We start from the raw sequence: 25798 nt of genomic DNA on the forward strand, positions 1-25798 counted from the left end.
ATTTAACAGAGAATTGTTAGTCCCCAAGGACACCTTCCAGAGGGACTTAAGGTTTGGTCATGTCCGTGTGTCCGTACTTCCATGCATCCGTCCGTTCACACAGATATCTCAGAGATGCCTGGAGAAATCTCATTCAAACTTGTTACAAGATTACTCCTTATGTCATAAATATGCACGTCAAATTCTTCTGGGATCCCATCCAATATTATATGGCTGTGTGACAGCCATTTTATTGAAAAAGCTGTGACTATGTCATTGACAACGACCTTTTGAAAATGAGCTCTGTTTCTAGAGTTACTGAACTAAAAATCATGGACGTTGTAAAGATGTTTATGCAGAGCTGTGATAGCACACAATGACATATGTGAATATTGTATCCATTGATTGCCAATTTGCATATTTGATTAATTTTTGTAATTAGGGTGATATGTATAGAAATACTGCAACAAATTTGATGAAACTTCGTATAGATCTTTAGCACAGAGTGTCAAATAGGGTTACAAAGTGGTGTCATGCGAATTAGTTGCTCATTTGCATATTTAATGGACTTCTGAATTAGTAAGCTATGTCCAGAACCACTGCATCAAATATGACGAAACATGGTACAGATGTTGATCTCACAATACTGTAATACTGTGTGAAGACATTAAGCAGTATCATGTCAATCAATTGTTGATTTTGAAATAGGGAGGAAAAAGAAGCTAGGAAGTCGAGTGATTTGCTTACATTTGCATAAAATAACACTTCTTTATCAGCAACTTACGACTGCTTGACAAGCTAAAAGGTGAACCCAACCAATATTTAAATCTTGGGTAAACAAATCAAAAAATTGAATGAATATTTGCAAAAAGTGTACACTGTGTTGGGTGCAGCACCCCCTTAAATGGAAATTAATGATTTTTTCATTTCATTTATTTCAATGCAAATAATTATCATGTGAACATAACATTGTCTATATACTCTTTTTTGTGACTTTTTACCAATAAAGGTGAGTACTGAGAAGGAGACATATGAATATATATCGGGGACAACAGAGAAGACACCAGTGTTTACATTACACATTTTGCCAACTGTAAAAGTCAAGAACTTGCTGCCATGCAAAGTCATCTGTACAATTCAGGTAACAGTATACTCTTGTTCAGCATCTTTATTGGTTCCAGAGGGCTTCAGGGGTGCTTCCTGGAACTATTTTACATGCAAGCGCTCTAAATTTTGCCTTCTTGTATTGTTTTGGGCCATATATTATCCACAATGACTAGATGCCCTATGGAGGGTGCGTAGACTTGCAAAAACTTGCTCTTGGAGTATCATATTAATGCAAAACATGGACACCAAATAAAACTAATTGTGAAAAAAGGAAAAAACAGATTTCCATGGAGTTTTCCCCCTCAAGCCAGGCTTGACAATGCTAGCCTAGGATCAATGAATTCTTATCTGAAACCACATTTCAATAAGAAAATAATGGTTGTGAATACTGTGAGGTTAATTTGAATCTATACAGGAAAGAATGTACGGTACACTCAGTGTGACATTTTTCGGACAGGGTAGTAAATTTCGCCCAAAGTCGTTTCGTAAATGACCAGCAATACGAAATCTTATTACCATACCTTTCGAAACTTTATTGTGGTTATCCTCAAACTCAGTTGACACGACGGGAGTGGTATTTCGGGGTCAAAGTTACCAAAGGTTTGACCTCATGTCGATGGCGTAGTAATCGGACTGCAATCCCAGAAATCGGACGTCGTGTTTGGAATGTGATTAGGAGCTAAGTATTGATAATTTGAAACTTCAAACCACCGATTTTTAATTTCGATGTGTTTAGAAAACTGTATATAAGAATATTTCATGATAATTAGTTATGTTTAATCCATGGACGACTCAACTATATTTCGACGTGTATAGCGCTTAGATATCGGACACGGGCTGTCTCCGTGTGTGTTGCTTTCGGCACCTTGTATCGTACGGTGTGGCTAACTTCGCTAAGTTTGTTCAGTGAGTATTACTTATAATTGTTTCCATTGCATATTTTGTTTGTATTAAAATCGCACAGGCATTATTTAATAAAAATAGCGAGTATATTTCATCGTATGGAATTATTTACCTGTCAAGTTTTTACGCGGTAAGTCACTTACTACGTTTACACAATTATGCTAAATATTGTCTGTCCGAAAACTTGTACACTTCTTACGTTCATTAAATGTACTTTTTTTTCTCGAAACAACTGCGCAGTTTTCGTTGAAACTACATGCAATCATAGCGAACAATGGAAAGAATATTTTCAAAATCATTATTCTGCCCCACATTCAAAATTCAATGCTAAATCAGGACTTTAGTCAAAATTTCAGTTACTTTGACCTGACGGCAGTATGTTGACAGTATCACTGACGCGGTATCAGACGACAATTTGTGACCGCCGCTCGTAGCGAGCTCGATGGCTTCTACCAAAAAAACTATCGAAAACGGGACAACAGTGTCACCTGACTTAATATGAGGTCACACGACCTGTAAAACGCTATCGATACGGAGCGAAGTGAGTGTAACTAACAGCATGTCACTAAATGTCCGAAAACTGAGGTCGTCCGAAAACTGTCACGCTGAGTGTACTTGGACACTAGCACAGCATGTCACCCAATTCAAAGCGGAGGGTTCAGCACAACGCTAATGTGCATGTGCATCCTTTAGGGTATTTTCATAACATTAACAACCTTATTATTACACATCTTACATTGTTCATGACTTGCACACAAAATAGCTGTTTTCATTTTTGTACAATGCCAGCAGAATTTCTTTTGATTCATAGTGTCAGTATGGAAAGCTGTCCTAGATATGCTTCAGGTAGTCTATGCAGCTACAAGAGCATAGTATGAGACACATTCTTGCAATCATCCATTTGATCCCTTGAAACAGTTCTGAGGTAAACGCACAATAGCCTTGTAGAATGCCCATCATTTTGGGTGCCCGAAAATGATCAATGTTGTGGAACACATATTCCATACAGCTTTAGGGCTTGCAAAAATCTATTGCTCTCGATGGTAGATGTATAATAATTCACAGTAGCACATTAATCAACAGTATGCTAGTCTCTCAGTTATCGTAAATAGTTAGCCACATTTACAGATTATTTATACAAACAGTATAGATTTAATGACAAATGGAAACAATATTGCTACAGTTTCACTAAGTCTCTTTCACATGCCATGCATGAATATAATTAGCTTTCAAATGCCACATATACAAATATGGAAAAATAATCTACAGGGGTAGTGGCTGAACGGTGTCAGTCAGTCACCAGTCTGTATGCGTGTATGCATGCATGCATGTCGTTCTGTCTGGCAACTCACTTTTGTAGGAAATGCTGGCCCCTTTAGCTAGTGGTATGTATATTTGCTTCTGGTCAAGAATTTAATTTTGAAGATCTTTATGTCATAGCTATAACAATATTATTACACAAAAATAGCAAGATAAATCTTTAAAAAATAGTCAAAAATTATGCACCCAAAATGTTTTACTTATGTGATTTTAGACATTAATAGAAATTTTTTAAGTTGTGTTTAGATGTTTATTCAAACAAAAGTTGAATAATTGACCATTAATCAAATGTGCAAAATTATGTTGAAATAGCCAAGAGTTTTGTACTCCTTAATAACTGGCCCAAGGCAGCGTGCGAAATTCACGCTAATTCGATAGCCCGAGACCAGCTCTTGTCATGTCGGAGCAGTAACTCCTGAAAGATGTCCTGCTGTTCCTAAAGACACAGGCCAATAACTTTCACTATATGGAAAGAAGTTTACCCAAACATTTTACTAAGCTAAATACCTGGCAAACTTATTCAAAGATACGAAATTTATTCTTTCAAGAGATTTGCAAAACTTTAAATTCACAAATTCATGTAAAAACTGAACAGACTGATCTGTACTTGCCTAGACCCTGTACGTCGCTTACGACCTCCATGCCTTCGTGGGAGGCACTGAGGCATAGGGTCTACGCATAGGGTCTACGCAAGATCAGTACTGCATCTAGGCGAAAGACCTTGTCTCATGTTCTCTCGCAAGGGTAGTGGCGCTATTCCGCAAGAGTAGTGGCGCTATTCAATATGCTCCCATCAAATATCTACCCGCGATTTGACAAAAGTATGATATCGTCTAGTATCGAAGTCAGAGTCGGAATAAGCAGGTCGGGCTCGACAAGACCTGTGAGGTTGTAAAATCTTTGGCGTATCATTGGATATTTACCCGCGATTTGAAAGTCTGGAATCAACTAGTATCGATATTAGAGTTCCAAAATCGCCGATAAACTTTGGTGATTCGACATAGACCAGGCGTGCCAGAGACACAAATCAAGTCATTCTAGTATTGATATTGGAGTTCCAATCGCCGATAAATATCGAGTAAAACATGTGTTATTTCAGAGATCCGGCGTGTCAAGACGCAAGGCAAAGTCATTCGAGAAGTGTCTAGTATCGATTATTAGAGTCCCAAAAATCACCGATATGTATCAACCTGAGGTAAAATATCAGCAATTTGCAAACCTGGCGTGCCGCGACAGAAGGCTGACTTAAGTCATTCTTGTGTTGTCTAGTATCAATATTACACCCAATGTATAGATTGTTATGTATGACAGAAATATTTTGGACGTCAAACTTCTATACTGGAAAGTAAATGTCCGATTTTTTGAATATTGTGCAAAATCGCGCCTTCATTGTGATTTGACCTTGATAGCTATTTGCCTTGTCACCTGTAAAGATTACATTTTTGTGATTCGTCTTTTAACGTGGGTTTCGACACTTCAGTATTTTTTCTCTTTATCAGTTGCCCTAATTTTTTGTATTCCCTTCCTTGGATTTGATGATAATCATCTTCCCTCAAAGCTAGAGGAGAAGCCAGAATCGTTTTTGAAAGAGTCAAAAGTCGTATTGACTCCATTTGACTGTGATTTTCTGTTTGTAGTGCCAAAACTGATCCATCCCTGATCGGAGGTCTGGACGCTTAGCTTTTTCATGTTGAGACATATTTCAAGTTCAAGCCCACACTTGTGCTCATTTTCTCAATGTTGGAAATGTTTGTTGTGAAAGGCTGTTTTAACAAATAGAAACGTTTTATGTGTTTGTGCTTAACCTTTCACTGATTCCATATGTTTTTTGGCACTGAGATCAATTTCCAAAACTTCAGCTTCATTTGCTTTCCTTTAAAAGAATTAAAAGGCACAAGAAACTGTTTGGTGTTAGGACGTTGATGTGGTGTCTTTTTATCTTTTTAGTCCCAACGGACACCGTCCGGGGGACTTATAGGTTTGGTCATGTCCGTGCATGCTTGCGTGCGTGCGTGCATGCGTCCGTCCGTTCATGCAGATATCTCAGAGATGCCTGGAGCGATTTCATTCAAACTTGGTACAAGGATTACTTCATATGTCATACAGATGCACCTTGATTTGTTTTGTGATACGATCCAATATGGCTGCCAGGCGGCCATTTTATTACGATTTTTTCATGTACAGAGCCATTACTCAGGCATGTTTCAACCGATTTTATTCAAAGTTAGTACAAGGACATTGACCAATGGCATACATATGCATGTCAATTTGTTTTGTGATACAATCCAATATGGCCGCCAGGCGGCCATTTTTTATTACGATTTTTTTCATGTACGGAGCCATTACTCATGCATGTTTCAACCGATTTTATTCAAAGTTGGTACAAGAACATTGACTAAGGTCATAGCTATGCACATCCATTTGTTTTGTGATATGATCCAATATGGCCGCCGTGCATGCAGCCATTTTGTTACAATTTTTTCATGTACAGAGCCGTAACTCAGGCATAGCTCAACCGATTTTATTCAAAGTTGGTACAAGGACATTGACCTATGTCATACACATGCACATTGATTTGTTTTATGATACGATCCAATATGGCCGCCTTGTGGCCATTTTGTTATGTTTTTTCTCATGTCCGGAACCATATCTCTGACATGTATCAAGCGAATTTATTCAAAGTTGGTACAAGGAGATTGACTTATGTCATACATATGCATAATAATCACAATCATACCAATCCATAATCCAATGACGCTAGGTCAAAATTCGTAAGACAATAGTTGTAAACATAGACACAAAACAGCACAGAACAGACAATAAATAGACGGTATACAAACAAAGTCACATTCATGAAAGAAAGATATATGGACCTCTGGCCAGAAGACCAAGAAGTTATGTCAGGTATTTCGAAAATAGTAAGCGCATCCCGCCCCACATGTGGCACCCGCCATATATCAATCTGTAAGTCAAATAGGTAGTGATCACTAGCTAAGGCCCAATGTCACCGATGCCATCAGCGATCATTTGTCGAAGAGAGATATTGTATTTATCTGCCAGCTTGCGATACCTGCCACAAAAGTGTTTGAATGTAGAGACAAGTCTTGCTCTGGTGTAACCTTGATTTAACAGTTTGTAAGAGAGATGGCCATGTCTCTCTACAAAATCACCATATGAACTGCATGCTCTAGCATATCGAATAAGCTGGGAAATGTATACCCCATAAGCTGGTGAGAGTCGAGTATTACTTATGAGGTGTGGAAAATTGATTATACTAAAGTTGAAATCATCTCTCGTCATATAGCCTAGTAGAAAGGTGACCATTAGAATCAAATTCAAGTAAAATGTCCAGATATGAAGCAGAAGAGGCCGTGTCTGTAGTTTCTTTAATCTCCAATTCTGGAGGATAAATCATAGCGAGATAATTACTGAATTCAGAGTTATTCATTGAAATAACATCATCTATGTATCTATATGTTAGGTTGAAAGTTCTAGCTACAGAGACCTTTTTCTGTTTCATTAGGTTCTGGATAAATTCTGCCTCATATGAGAACAGAAATAAGTCTGCAAGCAAGGGAGCACAGTTAGTGCCCATTGGAATTCCTATGCACTGTTGGAAAATGTGTCCTCCAAATTCAACAAATATTGAAATATGTTGTCAATGAGGAAATCAAGCATACTGATAATGTCTTTCTCTTTAGCGTTAGTAATATTTTTAACAAAATATGTAGAATTATACCCTAAAACCACATATTTGTAACGGCGTGAACCGTTTTTGTAGAAAAATGCTTGGTTGATGAAGTTTTTCAAACGTTCTGTCAATTTATCATGTGGTATTGTGGTATACAATGTGGAAAAATCGAAAGTTTTAATAGATGTTATCTTTGAAACAGATCTTTATTTCAAATTTTCCAAGAGTTCCTTCGAATTTTTTTAATATCCACATTTGATTTACACCACTCCAAGAAAGAACAGCATCACAGTATGCTTAAAGTCCCTGTTTAACAGTTCAAAGAACAGAAGTCAGTATCTTCTATAACTCTGTTGTTGAACATTTTGCAGATCCTGCGATAAACCTGCGATAAATTTGTTTTGTGATACAATCCAATATAGCTGCCAGGCGGCCATTTTGTTATTATGTTTTCATGTACAAAGCCATAACTCAGGCATATCTCAACCGATTTTATTCAAAGTTGCTACAACGACATTGACCTATGTCATACATATGCACATTGATTGTTTTGTGATACGATCCAATATGGCCACCGTGTGGCCATTTTATTACGATTTTTTCATGTCCTGAACCATAACTCAGACAAATTTATTCAAAAGTATTTTTATCTCAGACCTAATGAAGAGGACTCTATCCTCTCTGAGGACCTGTAATCAAAGTACCCAGTAACAAGTGGGGACTGTGTCATCAACGATGACTTGTCAATCAAATGTTCTAGGCCTCTGAGCGAGGGTAACAAATCTGCATTATATTTAAATTTGACCTGAGGATCGGACCAGTTGATTTTCTTCAGGGCCAATGATTTTCAAAGTTGCTGGCCCGCTTGGCCAGTAGAGATTGTGCGTGAGTTTTGCACACTGGCCCAAGGAATCTGAATAGAAATATTATTCCTGTTTTGATTCCAATCTCAGATAATTCAAATCAGATAAGTAATATGCAAGTGAACAAAATAAATTGTGAAAAGAGTCCAAAAAGTCCAAAACTAGAGTCAGGGGGTGATCAAAGCTTCAGTATTTGCTAAAGATGTTGACAAGCTACAAATTCATTTGATCAAAGTTGAAGGAATCACTCATATGTGATGTGGATGGGCAAACAGTATAGCTTATAAGAGAGATATGGCCTTACTGTTATCATTGGGAGAATATAATAGCAACACTTTCTAACTGTAGTAAAACTTATTTAATTCTTCTTCATTTATGGTATTTTCACATGTTGTTCAACTGGAAGCACACCTGCATTAATGGCAGTATAATTTTTAGTACCACTGCAGATAACAAGCAAGCCCATGCTGAAGTGTTTCTACCAATTCTTAAAACATATTGTGTCCGTCAGTTAACCTTAGCCCTTAAAAAACTGTTGTTTTCTCGTAAATGATGGGCAAGAAAATAATCAACATTATTGTAACATATAGTCACAAACCACACTTAGCTGATCTTGTATACCTGTAAATGCATGTATGTACAACCTCCATTCAAGGTATTTCACTTGAGATACTACTTATTCTTAAAGTTGAGCATGCAAAATTACAGTATAAACTAATGGATGAAGTGAACATACCATAATAGTGAGAGATTGAATGAAATTTATGTCAAATCAACAAATAAGAAGAACATAACTACACTGCCCTTTTTGCAAGTCAGTCACCCCAACTACTTAATGGAATGCTTTTCAGAAAACCTCATTTGAAATTTGACCTTGTTCTTGACTTTGAGGAACTGACTACAATTTATTCCTACAGTAAACTGCTGGTAGTTTGCAAATGGTTGTTGATCCATTTCCCAAGATAAACGTTATTTATATTATGCAAATTTGCACGTTGAATTTCACAAGTCTAACACAACCACCCATGAGTATAGCAATATTTGTTGCGCTGTAGATGGCACTGTTACAAAACTTAATTATGAGTTGAATGTTCAGTAGTTTTCTTCCAGCTTTTATTTCAAGTGTGAAAATGTGTGTTTTTTAATCTGCTTCAGGGTGCTGCTGAAGAATTATCTCTTGAAGGTGGTGAAATCAAATCTTTATTTAATGCAGATCTCAGTAAAATTCTTGAAATAAGGGTAAGTTTGTGTTATTTCTCCCCATTGGACAAAGTCACAAAAGGGAACTATAAGTCTTATGGATTCGGTTCGCTGTGCGCATGTGTGTTGTTTTATGCGATATGATAAAATATGGCTGCCGTACGTGTACCATTTTATTTTGATTTTGATCAGGCTGGTGCGTAACTCGGACACACCAAGACCAACTCAATTTCAACTTAAAGATAAGGTGCTATGATACACTTACATCAATGAAAACACGTAAATTACACCATAGGAACTTTGTCATGACATTGACTTGATTGATGGTCTTTCAAGTTCTGTTTATAGCCAGCTACATGACCTATATGGGGAAGCGCAGTTCAAATTGCGTATAGACATGTAGATACAACAAGAGAACATATTGGTTTTATAAAATGTCGCCCAATAATCAGCTGTTTTGGAAAGCACATTAATATTGAATGACTGTAGAATAAAGGTTAACACCATAGCCATCTAGATGTGCAAAGATGTTAAAGATGTGCAAGAAACTCATTCTATCGTGTATACGATAAACACAGCCTGCTCATATTTTAACCCTTTGAACGTATCGAAAGTCACTGCTATGCAACATTGCCCTCTATGTCCTTTAGCACCGATGTGAGCAATCCACAACCTCTGAGTGCACAGCGCCAATGTTTCTATAGGGTGGGTATGTTATTTGTCTGGACAATCGTTCAGTCATGTGAATATAGTTTCCCACCCTTTCTCTTCCCTGAGATTTACTTCCGTTCTGTGACAACATTCTTTCTCTTGAGATCTAGAAAACATATAAGATGACTCATACTCTGCCAATGCAAAGCCCTTCATACCAAACTTTGTTGGTTTCAGCCATACTTTGTAACAAAAGTTGTTAACTCCATAGTTTTCCACGTTTAAAATTTCACCAACTTGAGCAAAGATGCCAAATTATGCTGCATTATAAACAATACTGATAGCATAACACATCTCATAACAAGAATTGTACAAGAAGCATATTTTTAAGATTATCCCCAAAATTTCATCGATAATAATATATTTATATACGTCAAAAACTTAACATATTTTTTTTCTGTTTATTCTGTTTGGGATTTTTTCGTAGTTTACTTTTTCAATTTCATTTCTTTGTTCTTCCATCAACTGTAAGATATGAGCGAGTTTCAAGATGCCTCATGATAAAAATATTGCCCTTGACAGTATTGCTATTGATTTGCAGATACCTGATTACAGAGGTAAAGAATGGACTGCAAAGATGACATTGAGACCTGGCATGAAGCAGTTATCTGGATGGAAATTCACAGCTTTTGAAGGAAAGGAAGAACTGTCCATGGAACTTGGAGTTCATGTAGATTATGACAAAGGATTCAAGAATATGGCACTTTATGCTCCCTATTGGATGGTCAATAACACAGGGCTACCACTTGCATATAAGGTAGAAATGATAATGATGAATTTAAAAGTATTGCATTATAACAGAAGACATATCATATTGGGTGATTATGGCTTTGCTATAATCATGGTTAATGTTCAGAAGGGGCACGGAGACCAAGGCCAAGACCACTGATCGGTACAGGCTACCACACACTGCTTTGCCTCATCACTTGCTATAGGTAATGTAGACGTAACCTAATCCGCTACCTCCTTCCCTCGATAATTGCTACCTAAACTGATCGTGTCATCTCTACTGAGTCATAACCCATGCACATATGAGTGCTTGTCAATGCCACAAATCGGCCATTTTAACTTTTGCCATGCTCAAGTTCACATCGTTAAACTCCTACCCACCCTCCACCATAAAAAAATAATGTAAGTTCCCTGCAGGGTAGGAGCTCACAAATAAAGAGAACTGTAATTATTTCTATTTTCTATATTTAAGTTCGGTCATGTCCATGCGTCTGTCTGTCTGTCCGTCTGTCCATTCACACAGATATCTCAGACATGCCTTGAGTGATTTCATTCAAACTTGGTATAAGGATTACTCCTTATGTCATACTTATGCACTTTGATTTATGATACCATCCAATATGGCTGCTGTGCACCCATTTTGTTGCGATTTTTTCATGTACAGAGCCATAACTTGGGCACATCTCAACCGATTTTATTGTAAGTTTGCACAAGGACATCAACCTATGTCATACATACGCATGTCAATTTGTGTCATGGTATGATTCAATATGGCCACACGGCAGCCATTTTGTTACAATTTTTTCATGTCCTAGCTATAACTCAGGCACGTCTTAATCAATTTATTCAAAGTTGGTACAAGGACATTGACCCATGTCATACATATGCATGTCGATTTGTACGACGAAATTGAATATGGCTGTGTGGCAGCCAATTTGTTATGATTTTTTCATGTTCGGAAACATAACTCAGAATATACCAATTGCATTCAAAGTTGGTACAAGGACATTAACTTATGTCAACATGTGTATACATCGATTTGTTCCTCATCGAGGACTTGTAATTAAAGTACCCATTAACAAGTGGGGACTGTGTCATAAAGGATGACTTGTTGTAATTAGTGGTATTACTCTGAAATTACAGCATTAAATTTGATGAAACTTTGTACAGATGTTGATCTGATAGATATCTAATTGTCCAATTAAGCATTGAGCAGTGTCAAGTTATTAAACAGCTCATTTGCATATTATATGAAGTTTTGTAATTAGTGATGTAACTCCAAAAGTACTGTGCTAAAGTTGATGAAACCTGCTACATATCTGACAGATATCTGACCGTTCTGTTAAGCATACTACTAAGTAATGAACCTGTTGTAAACCATGTGAGCACATTAAGTTCACATCTGGTTGTTTACATGTAAAGGTGCTAGCCTGTGATGGTCAGTGTTACCATGTAAAGGTTTAAAAATAGATGTTGTGAAAACGCTTAATTAGCTGACGCTTAACCCTTTTCCTGCGAGCGCCCCTGTCCGTTATCCTGCCAAGTCGGTCAAAAACGGCCCCCTTTTCCGTGTCTACAGAAGATAGGCTCTCCTGCACGCTTTCCTGCCAGGCATTTGGCGGGAAAATACCGCATTTTCGGGGTACGATTACCGACCATATATGTGTTAGACTTCAAAAATTTTGCATGCCCGTATAGAGGGGCAACCGCTGATGAGGTTGTGTCGAGAAAATGACGAGGTCTTGGGCGTTGTTTGCCCCGGGGGACGTGCACTTTTATGCCCTTTTCTAGCTTACTTTTGCGGAAGTAAAGCTCGTTCGCCGTCATGCACGTCCACACCGGGGAAACATCACCTCGCTCGTGGGTTAGTAGAAGACCCAGGGGTTAGTGCTATGGGTGCGGCAGCACCCTCAAACCTGTCCTGTTCCCCCTGGGTGTGTCACTTGGCCACGTACTTTGAACGACTTGGAAGAGTCGCACAGTGCAGTCTGCTTTGACGTAGTGTCAACGACATAGCTTCGCCATTGAAGGAAGGCGTGTACGTAGTTTGGCCAGTTCAGTGCACACTTAGCTCGTTAGTATTACCGTTTCCTAACAGGTTAGTTGTGCAGTTGTTACTAAGGTGCAGTTTTGTACCACCTTAGCTCTGGACAGTGCAACTGCTCTATGCACTAACCCAAACAACAGATGGTTGGTACAACGTCTACGTCGCACGAGCACAGCCTCCGTTGGGCTGTGCCCCTCCCACGTGATACAACGCACGTTCATCCATTACTATAGCGTCCTTACGGATCTGCCAAAAACGAAAGTGGGGGTAAAAAACAAAACAAACGAAAATATGCGATCATAGATAGTATTTATTCGGGAATAATTTACATTATGCCGAACAATAAATCTCGGAGTCTGTCTCGACGTCCGAGTGCATGGTCCGTGTTTCAAAAATTACTATCGGGGTGGCAGATCCGTGTTACAAAAATTATAATAGGGGGAATTGTACAAAATAATCCGTCTAAACAAAACAAACGAAAATATGCGATCCTGAGATAGTATTTTATTCGGGAATAATTTACATTATGCCGAATAATAAATCTCAGAGTCTGTCTCGACGTCCGAGTGCATGGTCCGTGTTACAAAGATTACAATCAGGGGGATTGTACGAAATAATCCATGTTTCAATTTACAATCAGCGGGATCGTAAAGCACAAACAAACGGCACAACCGTGCTCAAAATGTGATCATGGTCCGTGTTAAGAATACAGTCAAGCCACTGGTAGGCGAAGCTGTCTCCTGTCCGTTATTTACATCGGGTTCTCTTGCTGATGGGTGTCGTCGGAGCTGTGTGAGTAGAGGTCTGCACGCCAACGCTCCTCTTACCTCGTAGCATCATGCGATGATGAAAAGCCGCAAAACACTCGCCCTCGTGAAGATGAACCCCGCACAGACTACATCCTTTGGACGTCTCAGACAGTCGTCCGCTCGCAGTGGTCTTACCCTCTCTGCTGCATACTTTACAGCATTTCTGCCGCCCCTCCAAACGGCTGACAACGTGCATCGGCTGATTTTGTGGATTTATGTACGAGGCAAGAGAAACGGTGGCCTCGACCTCTCTCACACTGGGCTGCGATCGCCCACAATAACCGCCAATGAGTTGTTTCCCGACACGCAGATGAAACATCTTATGGGTCAGCTTACTATCAGGGTGTACATGCTTGAAGCATATATATGCATTTACCAGGGCAACATCAATCAGGTAACATGCCAGATATGTCCACCATCTGTGATTCTTGCGCCCAGTGTGAAAGTACTTGCGCTTCTGGTTGGCTCGGTCGACACCTCCCATGTACCGGCGATAATTATACAGCGACAGAGGCACTTGTCGCTGCTCGTCTCCCTCCCCCACTGGCACGCACTCCAAGGGTGGATAGACCGTATTCAAGATCAGCACCTGAGCGTTACTATCCTGATAAGCAGTGATGTTAAGACGAGAGTCCGTTTTGGTCGTGGCTTTCATATCCCCAACAGACAGAGGAAGGCGCTTCCTCTTACCCGGCGGAATTAATTGAGGGGGCATGGTGCGACGATTACGGCGGTTAAAAATCCCCACCACGTAGATCCCGGGCCCCCTCAACTCTCTCGCAATAAACACCGCGCTAAAAAGGCTATCACAAAAAAGGGTGTGATTATATCCACAAAATGGCTGGACCAGCTCCATCGTAATTCTTTTCACACACCTCGCTCCTGCCGTCTCCCATCAGTCCGATCCCGAAATTTCACACCTAGGTACGGTACAAAGTAGCGATGTATGCAGTGGTGGAGTCGCACAGCTGCCATATCTTAAAACCGTCTCGATCAGGCTTATGTGGTAATCTCTGCTTAAATTTAGAACGGCCCTAAAATCGCACCATGCCCTCGTCGATGGAGATCTCTCTACCCATCTTATAATTATTTACGCACCTGTCAACTATGGGCTCCATCCATGGATTGATTTTATAAAGGGGATCCTCCTGACACCGACGTCGGCGGCGTGCCTCCTCAGGATCACGACGTGGATCGTTCTCTGGGTCTGCCAGATGAAAATATCGCATGAGCTGCTGAAAGCGACTGCGGGTAATCACAGTAGAAATACCCTGGTTTCTCAGAAATGGATCGCTAGACCAATAATCCTCCACTGATGATATACGGTCGATACCCATACAGACTAAGACGCCAATGAACGCCTGCACCTCTCGGTAGTCAGCGTTACGCCAGTATTTATCTATCTTCCTAGCGATATATCGCTGGTGGAATTTGGCGTATTTATTAGTCTCGTCCTTGCCAATCTGATCAGTGTAGCTGGAATAACTTAAAAAAGTAATCGATCTCACGGGAGTGGCTGGGCAAGGTGAAAGTCGGTCCTCTCTCATGGTCAAAATCGGTCTCCTCAAATATATTAGCATCGGTAGTTTCGACATACGCCAGACAGGAGGGGTGTCGTCCTCCGCCAACACAGCAGCAACGTCATCATCGTCGTCAGAGCTTGCCTCACCTACATACTGCCTGTCATAAAGTAATCGTCCTCTGCCGCATCCTCGTCAACCTCCGAGTCGGACTCAGCGGTGATATCACCGTCGTCTGGGCCTGAACTCGCCCGTAGCGGCATCAAGGATCATATCTGGCTCAAAATCAGGTGGGCTATTCTGATAACGAACCTCCGCACTATCTTTTTCGGCGGGGACATCGCAGCACACGAAACTATGGCAGGAGCGGGCTGGGCAGCCTCTGCTGATGACGAGGACTCAAGCTCTTTCGCACTGGGCACAGGAACCTCTCCTGACGCAGGATGAGGGCTCATGGTGCACGCAACAGGTGGTGTCTCTCCCGGAGCAGCCGGGGGAGAACCAATGGCATCAGCAGTCTCGTTACTAACTGTCTCACTAGCAGCAGCAGACGTAGTCTGTGCAGGAGAAGTATCTCCCACAAGAGCAGATGTAGTCTCTGCAGGTGAAGTAGTCTCTCCGGAGCAGCCGGGTGAGAACCACTGGCAACCGGTGACCCATCATCATCCTCATCGGCAGAACGATCAGTCTTACGTTTACGCTTACCACTGGGTTTTCAGCCGGAGATAGCTTCGCCTTACGGGAGCGTTTCTTGCCCGACTTCTTAGAACGTTTACTAGGGACATCACAACGATCGCTACCACTACGCCCGGAGACTCTGCATCTTTGAGCTTCAGTTGTCTGCTCGCCTTCAGAAAACTTTTGCGGTCCGTCAAGCTCATGTCTGGAACAGTGTCGACAGACTAGCAGGTCCCACCCTTTTAAAGCCACAGGGAAACAAAGCCCTGGACATGATTGGACGCAGGGGTGTTTATATATGCAGCCACCTGTTATTATAATGGACCTACGGCAATCAGTCCACCAACCGGCGCTGACATTCCTACCCGTCATGTAAATTGCCTGTCCGCACCATTTGATATGCTAATAATACTCATTTGCAATGCAAATCCCTCGAGCACTTAGCATAACATAGTCAATGTCATAAGCATTTAACTTGACATTCCGTCCAGCTGGGTACGTGGCATGCGCACCTGCCACCCAAGGACGTTGGCCCAAGCCATGTTTAGTACAGGTGGGAAACCCGTATCTTTAACCTCATGTCCCTTCTAAATACGCCTGCGCAGGGCGTATTGTCATCCAAGTCGGTGACAAGCCAACCCGACAGATCGCCCATTAAGCAGTAATGGACTGGCCGTCTCGTTCTTGTACGGCAACGAACAGTGCTTCAGCGGCTTGTTTAGGTCATAACCGTCGCCTCGAGCGGCTTACCCAACTAAGGCGGTCAAAGATGAAGGATGCCAAAATTGTCAACAGCTGTCTCGGCCTCGTCCGTTGGGCAAACATGGCTCCTTCAAATAATGTGGCCAGCACGTCTACGTCATCAGCGGTGATGACAACCCGTCATTGACGCCCGAGTGCGTAAAACTCGGAATATACCGACAGGTACCTCTACCTGAGTGGGTCATACTACGGTATAACCAAACACAGGTCTGCCAACTCCCGTTAGACTCGGCCGTTAGCCGAACTTCACAGGGACAACATAGGCGTAACAAGTCGGTGAACAACGGTTCACGCACCTAACCGCAGCCGCCAAGTCGGTGAACAATGGTATCAAATTTTGAGGCCATGTTCGTGAATGGCAAGGCTGACGCGGTGTGTTTTTCGTTGCACGGCTTGAACGTCTAGAGCCAAGTGCAGCCGACAACGTCCGACATCTGAGTGGGTAGTCTTTTCGAGAAGGTAACAAGTCGGTTAAAAGCGGTGGTTACCCTTCACAAATGTCGCTCAAGTCCGTTCGGATCAGTTCCATGTCAGGGACTAATCAAGCCGAGTCCGTCAAATCCGTCCGCACTTCCCGTCAATCAGGACTAAGTCCGTGATTTTCGTCTCGCACCATTGGCAAAAAATTGCACCGCCAGCTGAGGCGGTCTTAGGCGGTTGCCTTACAGATTAGCGTTGCCGAGACGGTCAATTTCGGCCGCAATCTATGTAGTGCCTCAGAGCCAAGTTAGCCCAAACTCCGCTAGAATACGTCACCGTGCTAACCTGCCAAGTACGCTACTCGTCCCCCCCCAAAAAACAGTCCCCCAACGGGGTGGGGGACTGGCTGGGTAGCTTCTGCACCTTTCCCTGTCGTTGGACTCTCTGTGAACCCATTTCGAGAGCAAACGCCGTTCCTCGCCCAAAACCTGTCCTCGAACGACCCCTAGCGCTAGCAAGGGTTTACTACACGTAGTTCCGTCGACTAGGCAGGAAAGGGGGTACCAAAAAGTAGCCCGATTTCCACCGCCTTGGCAGGATAACGGCCGTGGCTGCTCAGATTCTAGCTACACCGAATTTCAAGCGGATTTTCACCGACTTGGCAGGAAAAGGTTAAACAGTATTTGCAGATGATGAAAAGTAAATTGTAGCAGAAATTAAGATTGTGAGTGATTTTGAAAGTTATCAGGTTTAAAAATTAATATTGAAGCTGTGTGGGTGAGTACAGAAGCTGTGTGGTTGAGTAGTAAAAGTAATGAGTAGTACAAGTAATGTTTCTGAATCGGACCTGAAATTGATTGATCAACCAGGCAAAGTGCTTGGTGTCTGGTTTTGGGTATGATCAAGTAAAATATGATTCTATCTCAAATTAGACTAAAAGACATTTGATTTGGTGGTTAAAAACTATCATGTGGCAACTGACAAATCAGAATGCTCTACTCACAAGTACATTACGATCATACTGCCAATCGCAATAGTGGGGAGGGCATTGAAGCATTGTTGAGTAAAATCTAAAAAAACACTTAAGAACTGAGTTTATGTAATGATGTATTTATAGTGTAAGAACATGGCATATTATTTGTAATAATGGAAATCCATCATAAGGCCATGGCTTTTTATATAAAAGCCCCAGGGCCTTTATATAGTATATTTTATTTCAATGAAAGTGGATATTCAAAGTCCAGTCAACCTTCAGTGCGCATCTTTCTTACCATACCATTGAGAATTCGACAACTTTTGAGGAAGGCAGTATCACTTTTGCTAGGAAATTCAAATCAAAAACATCTTAAATCATCTTCTAAATTCCTTAAGAGCCAGCACACCAGCTTAAAAAATGTGTCTGGTAAAAACTCACCATTACACTACAGACTTTCACAAGGAAATACTCCAACAGAAAGTTTAGTTCAATTTCAATCACTTCATAGAATTATTTGAAACTCTGTCATATTGGGAAACTGGAACGCCTTGAGTATTTCCTTTTTCAGCCAGCCCAATCTTTCAAAACCTGAGAAGCCCATTTTTGTTACCACGGTGTAGTTTTTGGTACTCTCGTTTCACAAATACCTGGAAAATCACTTTCTTTGCAATTACCCCTTGACACCAACTGATCATGTGACGGCAGCAGAGTGTTAGAATGACTTGGCAGATTTGAACTGAAACAAGGGTAAAAATAGTAAGGATCCTCCTTATAATTACACCCATTTATGTTGCAGACCCTGGGTCTTATAAATGGACCAATGCTGTAGCTACAGTGCCAACAGCAATTTGTTGTCTCACTGTTGCCAAATCAACCCTTGCAAAAATTGACATCAAATCAGATGCTTCCAGTTACCATTGGCAGCTGTGTCATTAATGATTACTTTTTTTTCAAGGGTACTGATGACAAGAATATTACAACACATCCAGCCGATCTCCAGGAACCACTTTTATTTACTTTTGGAAAACAATTGCTTGGCAAGAAGAAGGTAGGCAAATGATAAGATTTGATTTACATTTCAACATGGACCATTTCCTGTATGCCCATGTATGACTGAACTGGAGTTCACTTATCGTTAATATATCCTTTCAGTTCTTCTATTCTATCCCGAAGAATTATTTTCCTGTCTTTCCGTTTCTTTTCCCTTTCTTTCGCATATTTGATACTGACTTCATTGATTTTAATTTTTATTAAGTCAAGATTTTTATGGGAAAAAATAATAAGGAAGCTCTCCTGAAAGAATATGAAGATAAAAGGAGGGAGCTAGAACAAATATATATAAACAAATTACGTGGGATTCAAATTCGCTCCAGGATGAAGTGGTACGAGGAAGGTGAAAGAAATACCAAATACTTCTTGGGATTGGAAAAGAAGAGATCAAGAGAAAAACAAATTGATAAATTAGTATTTAAGGATAGAATAGTTACAAAGATAGATGAAATATTAATAGCAGAAAAAATGTTTTATGAAGAATTATATCCATCAAAAAGTGCTGACGATGCAGATGTTAACACATACATAAATTCCATCTATATCCATTCTAAACTTACGCAAAAACAAGCACTAATGTGTGAAGGGCCAATAACTGGAAGGGAATGCATGGAAGCTTTGTCCCAAATGAAAAAATAAAACGCCAGGTCCGGACGGGCTTCCCATTGAATTTTACAAAGCGTTTTGGGAAAGTTTAAGCACAATATTAGTAGATGCATTCAATGAAAGTTATAAAGAAGGAGCATTGACACTGTCACAATATAGTGGTATTATTACACTTTTACATAAAAAAGGGTCACGACTTGATTTAAAAAACTGGAGGCCAATAACCCTACTTAATCATGACTATAAAATATTATCATGTGTCTTAGCAAATAGAATGAAAAAGGTTCTACCAAAAATAATCAATACAGACCAGGTGGGTTATATCAAAGGGCGTTTCAGTGGGCAAAATGTTCGTCTAATTCAAGATATTATAGATTATTCAGAAAAGAAGAAAAAAGAAGGAGCGATTTTATTCTTAGATTTCTGCAAGGCATTTGATACTGTAGAGCACAATTTTATGTTCACTGCCTTGGAAAAGTTTGGTTTGGGAAAAAACTTTGTAAAATGGAGTAAAATAATCTATGCAGATTGTACCAGTTCAATAATTAATAGTGGCTGGATAACATCTTTTAAGTTACAAAGGGGAATCAGACAGGGATGTCCTCTTTCGGCCCTGCTATTGTTGATAGTTGCTGAAATTCTCGCACAAGCGATAAGAAATGAAGAAGATATTGGTTTTAAAGTTAATAAGACAAGCATTCAAATAACACAATTAGCAGACGATATGCAAGTATATGTTAGTAAAGAAAGGTCATTAACAAGATTGTTAAATTTAATTGACGAATATGGAAAGTACTAGGGATTGAAATTACATAGAGACAAGACTGAAGGATTAAAACTTGGAAAATGGAGGAAAAGAAATGATTTAGGCCAGAGAAACCGATTAAAGCACTTGGGGTTTACTTTTGATATAAGGAAGATGAAGTGAAAAAATTAAATTGGGATAACAAACTTGACAAAATTGAAACCTTACTAAATGGCTAGAAGAAAAGATTCTTGACAATATTTGGGAGGATTACAATCATAAAAAGTCTGGCAATGGCAAAAATAACATACTAGGCTTCAATGATCGACACCCCAGAAGACATAATAAAAAGGCTTAATTACATATTTAGAGATTTTGTTTGGAACGGTAAAAAAAAGGGAAAATTAAAAAGGAAATTATTATTGATAAATATGAAAAGGGAGGTCTTAAAATGATTGATGTCAAAACAATGATTAAAGCGCTCTTGTGTAGATGGGTTCAAAGATTATCAAAATGTGGGAATGAATCTTGGAAAGCTGTTGCTGAGTATCACGTTAAAGAGTTTGGTGGTACATCATTGGTTAAAGAGTTTGGTGGTATGTTGGTTTTTTTCATATAATCTTGATCTGAAACGTCTCTATTTTATAAAGAAAAGATTACCAGTATTTTATGCCAACGTTTTAATGAGCTAATATAATGTTGTCATGCAAGATGATAAATCGAGAAAAACGCCAAATGACATAGGTGAACAGGTCATTTGGGGAAATCGCTTCATTACATGTAATAAGAGAGTCTGGTTTTTCGTAGAATGGATTGAGTCAGGTTTTATCTATGTGGCAGATCTATTCGAAAATGGTGTTTTTATCAAACAAAACAGTGTGTTAAGTAAATTGCATAGCAAGAAACAGTGGTTAATGCAATATATTAGTCTGAAAAATGCCATACCACGTGAATGGAAAAATATCATGTTGAAGGCTAAGAATGCATTATTTGTTAGAAGAAAAACAAAACAACACTGAGAAAAAATTAACAAGGAAAATATAGAGATGTATACCAATTCACATGCAAAGATTTCTACTGGAATCTATTGGAAAAAAGTGCTGTCATTTCATATGCACCAACGATCTGGACCAACAGATTAGGAACTACATATAATTGGAAGCTTATTTGGACAATAAAAGTGAAAAACATGGTTGTAAAAAAATATCCCAATTTAATTATTATCTGTTACATGACAAAATACCACACAAGTTAAATTTATGGAAATGGAAAAAAGTGCAACACCCACAGTGTGAATTATGTCATTTCGTTGAAGACTGCCAGCACTTTCTGTTTGACTGTATGGCTGTAAATAATTTTTGGAACAAATTGATGGAAATATTGAATAGGAAGTATAGAACACAAATAAAGCTGATATGGAAGCATGTAATATATGGATATTTTTTAGATTGTGAACCGTTAGCAATATTGAATCTTGTTATAATGGTTTCAACCTTTTGTGTGTATAAAGAAAGAATTGGGGTCACCGCACTGCCAAAAATATTTTTCTCATTACTAGAAAAGAAATCTTATATCAAGAAAAATTATCTTGAATCAAGAAATTTTATCTTGGGAGTATACCTAGAAAATATAACTTGTTTCTGCACATGGTTTATATCTTGAAACGAGAAAAAATTTTCCTAAATCAAGAAAACTTTATATCTTGAACCAAGAAAATGTTTCCTAGATCAAGTAACAGTATATCTTGAGACAAGAAAATTTTTCCTGAATCGAGAAATCTACATATCTTGAAACAAGAAAACTTCTTAAATCAAGATAAATACAAATCTTGAAATAAGAAAACGGTTTCTTACATCAAGTTAATTTATTTCTCAGTTAATTTTTTCACTTTTCTCAATTCAAGATTTTTTCTTATTTTAAGAAAAGACAAGAAAACATAAAACTCAATTCAAGAATTTTATTTCTTAATATCCCCATCTGAGCAAGATAAAAATTCTTACTCCAAATTTTACAAATTCTAGTAAACTTCTCAAAACAAGATTTTTCTTAATTTAAGATTTGCCATTTTTTCTCAAAACAAGAAATTTGGGAGTATAGCTAGAAATAACATCTTGTTTGGAAATATTTCTTGTTTTCAGCTGAAAATAAGATATTCCAAAATCTAGAAACAAGAAAATTAACATGGTACAGGTTTCTTAAAATTGAAAATAAGATCAAACAGATTTCTTACATCAAGAATCTTTAAATTCTTAGAATTTTTTTAAAACAAGATGTTTTCTTAATCTAAGATGTCCTTTTTTTCTTGAAATAAATCCACAAAAGAAGAAAATTAACACTGTACACCTTTCTTGAAATAATTAAAAAGATTAGACAAGAAAATTAACATTGACACAATTTCTTCTTTTAATAACATGATGACCTTTGGTCATTATGTTAAAAATGGGATAACACACAGGTTTCTAGCTTAAAACGGACATCAGCTGTATCTTTTGTCTATATCTTTAGTTTTCTGGTTCAGTAAATCCACTACAGTTTATCGTCTTAATTGCTATGTCATGCAGCCAATTTAGAGAAATTCCCATGTAAAACAAATTTTAAGTAAAAACATGCAAGACTAGGTCATTTTCTGACCAATTCGAGATTTGGGTCTTTCCATCTCAACATCCCGGTATGATGGGCCTTTTTTAAAACGTGTTGACATTTTAACCTGCTTGTAAAATAAATACAACCAATATAGAGTCAAATTTACCACTTCAATGTTTGTTACATGTACTGGATGTTCTGTTGCAACATATTTAACTCTGCTGATAAATCAGCAAAATATACAAATTCACCAGATTACAGCAGATGCCATTTCAAAGGAAGTTTCACAATTCATCGTCCTTCTGGCTCAAGGGTCTATGACATTGGTATTGTTTCTATTCAAGTCCAAACTGGTATTCATTTGGCCATTTCACATCTACAGGCTGTGTTGACAATCGTAATAATGGGCATTCAAGCATGATAAAATGGACTAGGATCAGAAACTGTAGTTGATATACAGAAAAACAATACTGAAAAAATAGAAAAAGATACAGCTGGAGTCAATATAAATGAAAAATTCGTTCTTTTATAAAAGCAAACTAACCAGTAGCACATGCATGACTCAAAAATTATCCAAAATGGAATCAAAAATTTCATGAATATTGTATTAGTGGTTTCACTATTCAACTGCATAGACCTATTCAGTTTGTATATACAAATTGAACAGTTCAGTCTATAGGGCAACTTAATTTTAGTTATGCTTATTTCGATAAACATTTTTGATATTTTTATCAGTATTCTGATTCCCTGTATCCAATATTTTTGGTATCAATTCTGCAATGCTATACTATTCATTGCGTTGAAGTTTAAGGACCCCGAGCACATAACAGAACATAGTTACTTTGGAGATTTCATTATCATTACATGTCCATTGAAACCTATATGTTTGCAATTGTTTCTTCAGGCCCGGTGATTTACAATGCAAAATTCTCAAGAGACAAATTTTACTTTCTAAATAACCAAGTGTTTGTTATACTGATGATTGTTATTGTGAAATTCTACCTAGTGAAAGGGAATAATTGGTTTTCGTTGGAATCTGACATTAAATCAATCCCAACAATCATTATCATTCAAGGCAAATGAAATTTCCAGGAACAAAATACAACAACACCCACTGACCAAACCAATAGTACAATTTCCAACCACTTGTCAATTGCAGTGGTGGTAATGGTTGTCCTGACTTGGTAAGCCCTCCCTACAAGCATACTGCACACATCAAGTTGAACTAAAGTGACAAAGTAATTGTGCGGAGGTTCAGAGCAGCTTATTACAGTTGTGAATCAAGGGATTCAGCTGTCTCTCAAAGACCTGCATGGGACTGATGGAATCATGCAATTAACTAAATCAGGTTCTCCCTGAATAAGGTAAAACAGGTGGCGTGGCGCCCTCTTGTAAATTCCGAGCGCCCCCTTGCCAGAAATGAAAAAAAATTTATTTTTTTGAAAAATAAAACAATAAAATGTACGGGGAAAAAAGTTGACAGTGATTTACAAGCAAAATGCGAGCGTGAGCGTCGATCCTGCAGACTGCAAACGTAATTCTCATCGATCTTGCAAATCTCGCGAGTTTGTGATGTCATCCGAGATCATAAGCCCATGTGCAACTCATCGAAGGCAGCCATATTTGCATGGCTCAGTCCGTAACGTTACGTTAGCCACGGTCCCTCCATAGGGACCGTGCATTAGGTAACCGACTTAGCTGAGTAAACATGTCAAGGAGCTGGAGGGTAACCAAGGACAGCAGAGTACACTGAAGTTTTTATAGGAGGTTAGAATTTCGTTTGTGTATTCCTTCCAAAAGCAAAACAACCTAATTTTAGGCTCGGTCGGACTTGTATCAGGATGAGAACACGTGAGTGTAATGGTGATAATTTTGCCATCGATGAATAAATGTATGTCTCTAAGACTCGCTATGTTTTCGTTTGTAATAAAAGTTATGGAACACTGTTTCAGATCTCTTTTCCTTTGAGTTTTTTGTACGAAAAAAATCTGAAAAAATACTCCCCAAGCCTGAGTGTTATGGTGATAATTTTGACATCGATGAATAAATGTTGTCTCTCGCTACGTTTTCGTTTTCAAAAAATGAAATCTTCATAATTGAAATCAGTGAACTGTAATAAAAGTTATGGTACACTGTCTCAGATCTCCTTTCCTTTGAGTTTTTTATACGAAAAAAATCTGAAAAAAATGCTCCCCAAGTGCCACCAAATAACACCATTTAATCGCTGTTTTTCAAAAGCTCCAACGGCAGGAGGGGGGACACCCCCTCCTGACCTCCCCCCGCGACCGCTGAGGCGGTCGCTTGTGGTGCTTCGCACCACGTTTTCGCCCTCTTCTAAAATAATTCTGGGGAGAACACTGTAAATTGTTATGTATGCCGTTTACACAAAATATATTGCACACTAAGCTGTATGACAAAAGGACCAATTTCAATTTTGAAATCATTTCTGTATTTGACCAGTAATTTTCCAACTTGTGCATGGTGTATGGATTTCACAATTCCTGAGACACTGTAGAGTTTATTGGTGTGACTTTCAAGTGAGAGACAGCTTTTTAGTCTTCAAGCTTTTGAAACGGGGATTTTTCACAAAGCAGGTCGGCTAGATATTTAAGACGTTATGTGGTAGATGTGGCAATCATACATCCAAATATGACGAATGTAACACTCTGATGATGAGAGACAGTATTCACAACTTCCATCCGGTATTTTGACAGCAAGTTGTCGAGTTATTGTACTATAACCTTGTCACTTTAGTTCAATCATGAGTTGTAGCATGCTAGTAGGGTATGCTTACCAGATCTGGGTACCCAGTATCACCACTTGACTAGTGGTTCTAGATGGCACTATTGATTTTCTCAAATACAAAATACAAAATTACAGATTTCATCAGAAATTCAGAATATATTACTTAGTTCATCCATACAAAGCTGTATACCAAATTTCAAAACTATCAGTCAAGTTCTTTTTGAGAAACACATTTTTTGACCAAAAATGGCAAAAATTGCCTTAAAAATGCAAATTTGCATATCTCTGCACAATTTGAATAATTCTGAAATAGATCATTCCTAGGGACTTATGTACCAAATATCAAAGCTATCT

General features: G+C 38.8%; 1 protein-coding gene across 3 annotated transcripts in view; it reads left to right on the plus strand.

Moving 5' to 3' along the window:
* LOC139117744 (intermembrane lipid transfer protein VPS13A-like) overlaps positions 1 to 25798 on the plus strand; it is a 445282-nt gene that overhangs the window by 247067 nt on the left and 172417 nt on the right. For all 3 annotated transcript variants that reach the window (XM_070680994.1, XM_070680993.1, XM_070680995.1), the window contains 4 exons: positions 989 to 1120; positions 9019 to 9102; positions 10316 to 10531; positions 18671 to 18763. In XM_070680994.1, coding sequence (XP_070537095.1) covers positions 989 to 1120; positions 9019 to 9102; positions 10316 to 10531; positions 18671 to 18763 — 525 coding nt within the window. The remainder of the gene's footprint in view (positions 1 to 988; positions 1121 to 9018; positions 9103 to 10315; positions 10532 to 18670; positions 18764 to 25798) is intronic.

Source organism: Ptychodera flava, chromosome 18, assembly GCF_041260155.1.
Source record: "Ptychodera flava strain L36383 chromosome 18, AS_Pfla_20210202, whole genome shotgun sequence".
Lineage (NCBI taxonomy): Eukaryota > Metazoa > Hemichordata > Enteropneusta > Ptychoderidae > Ptychodera > Ptychodera flava.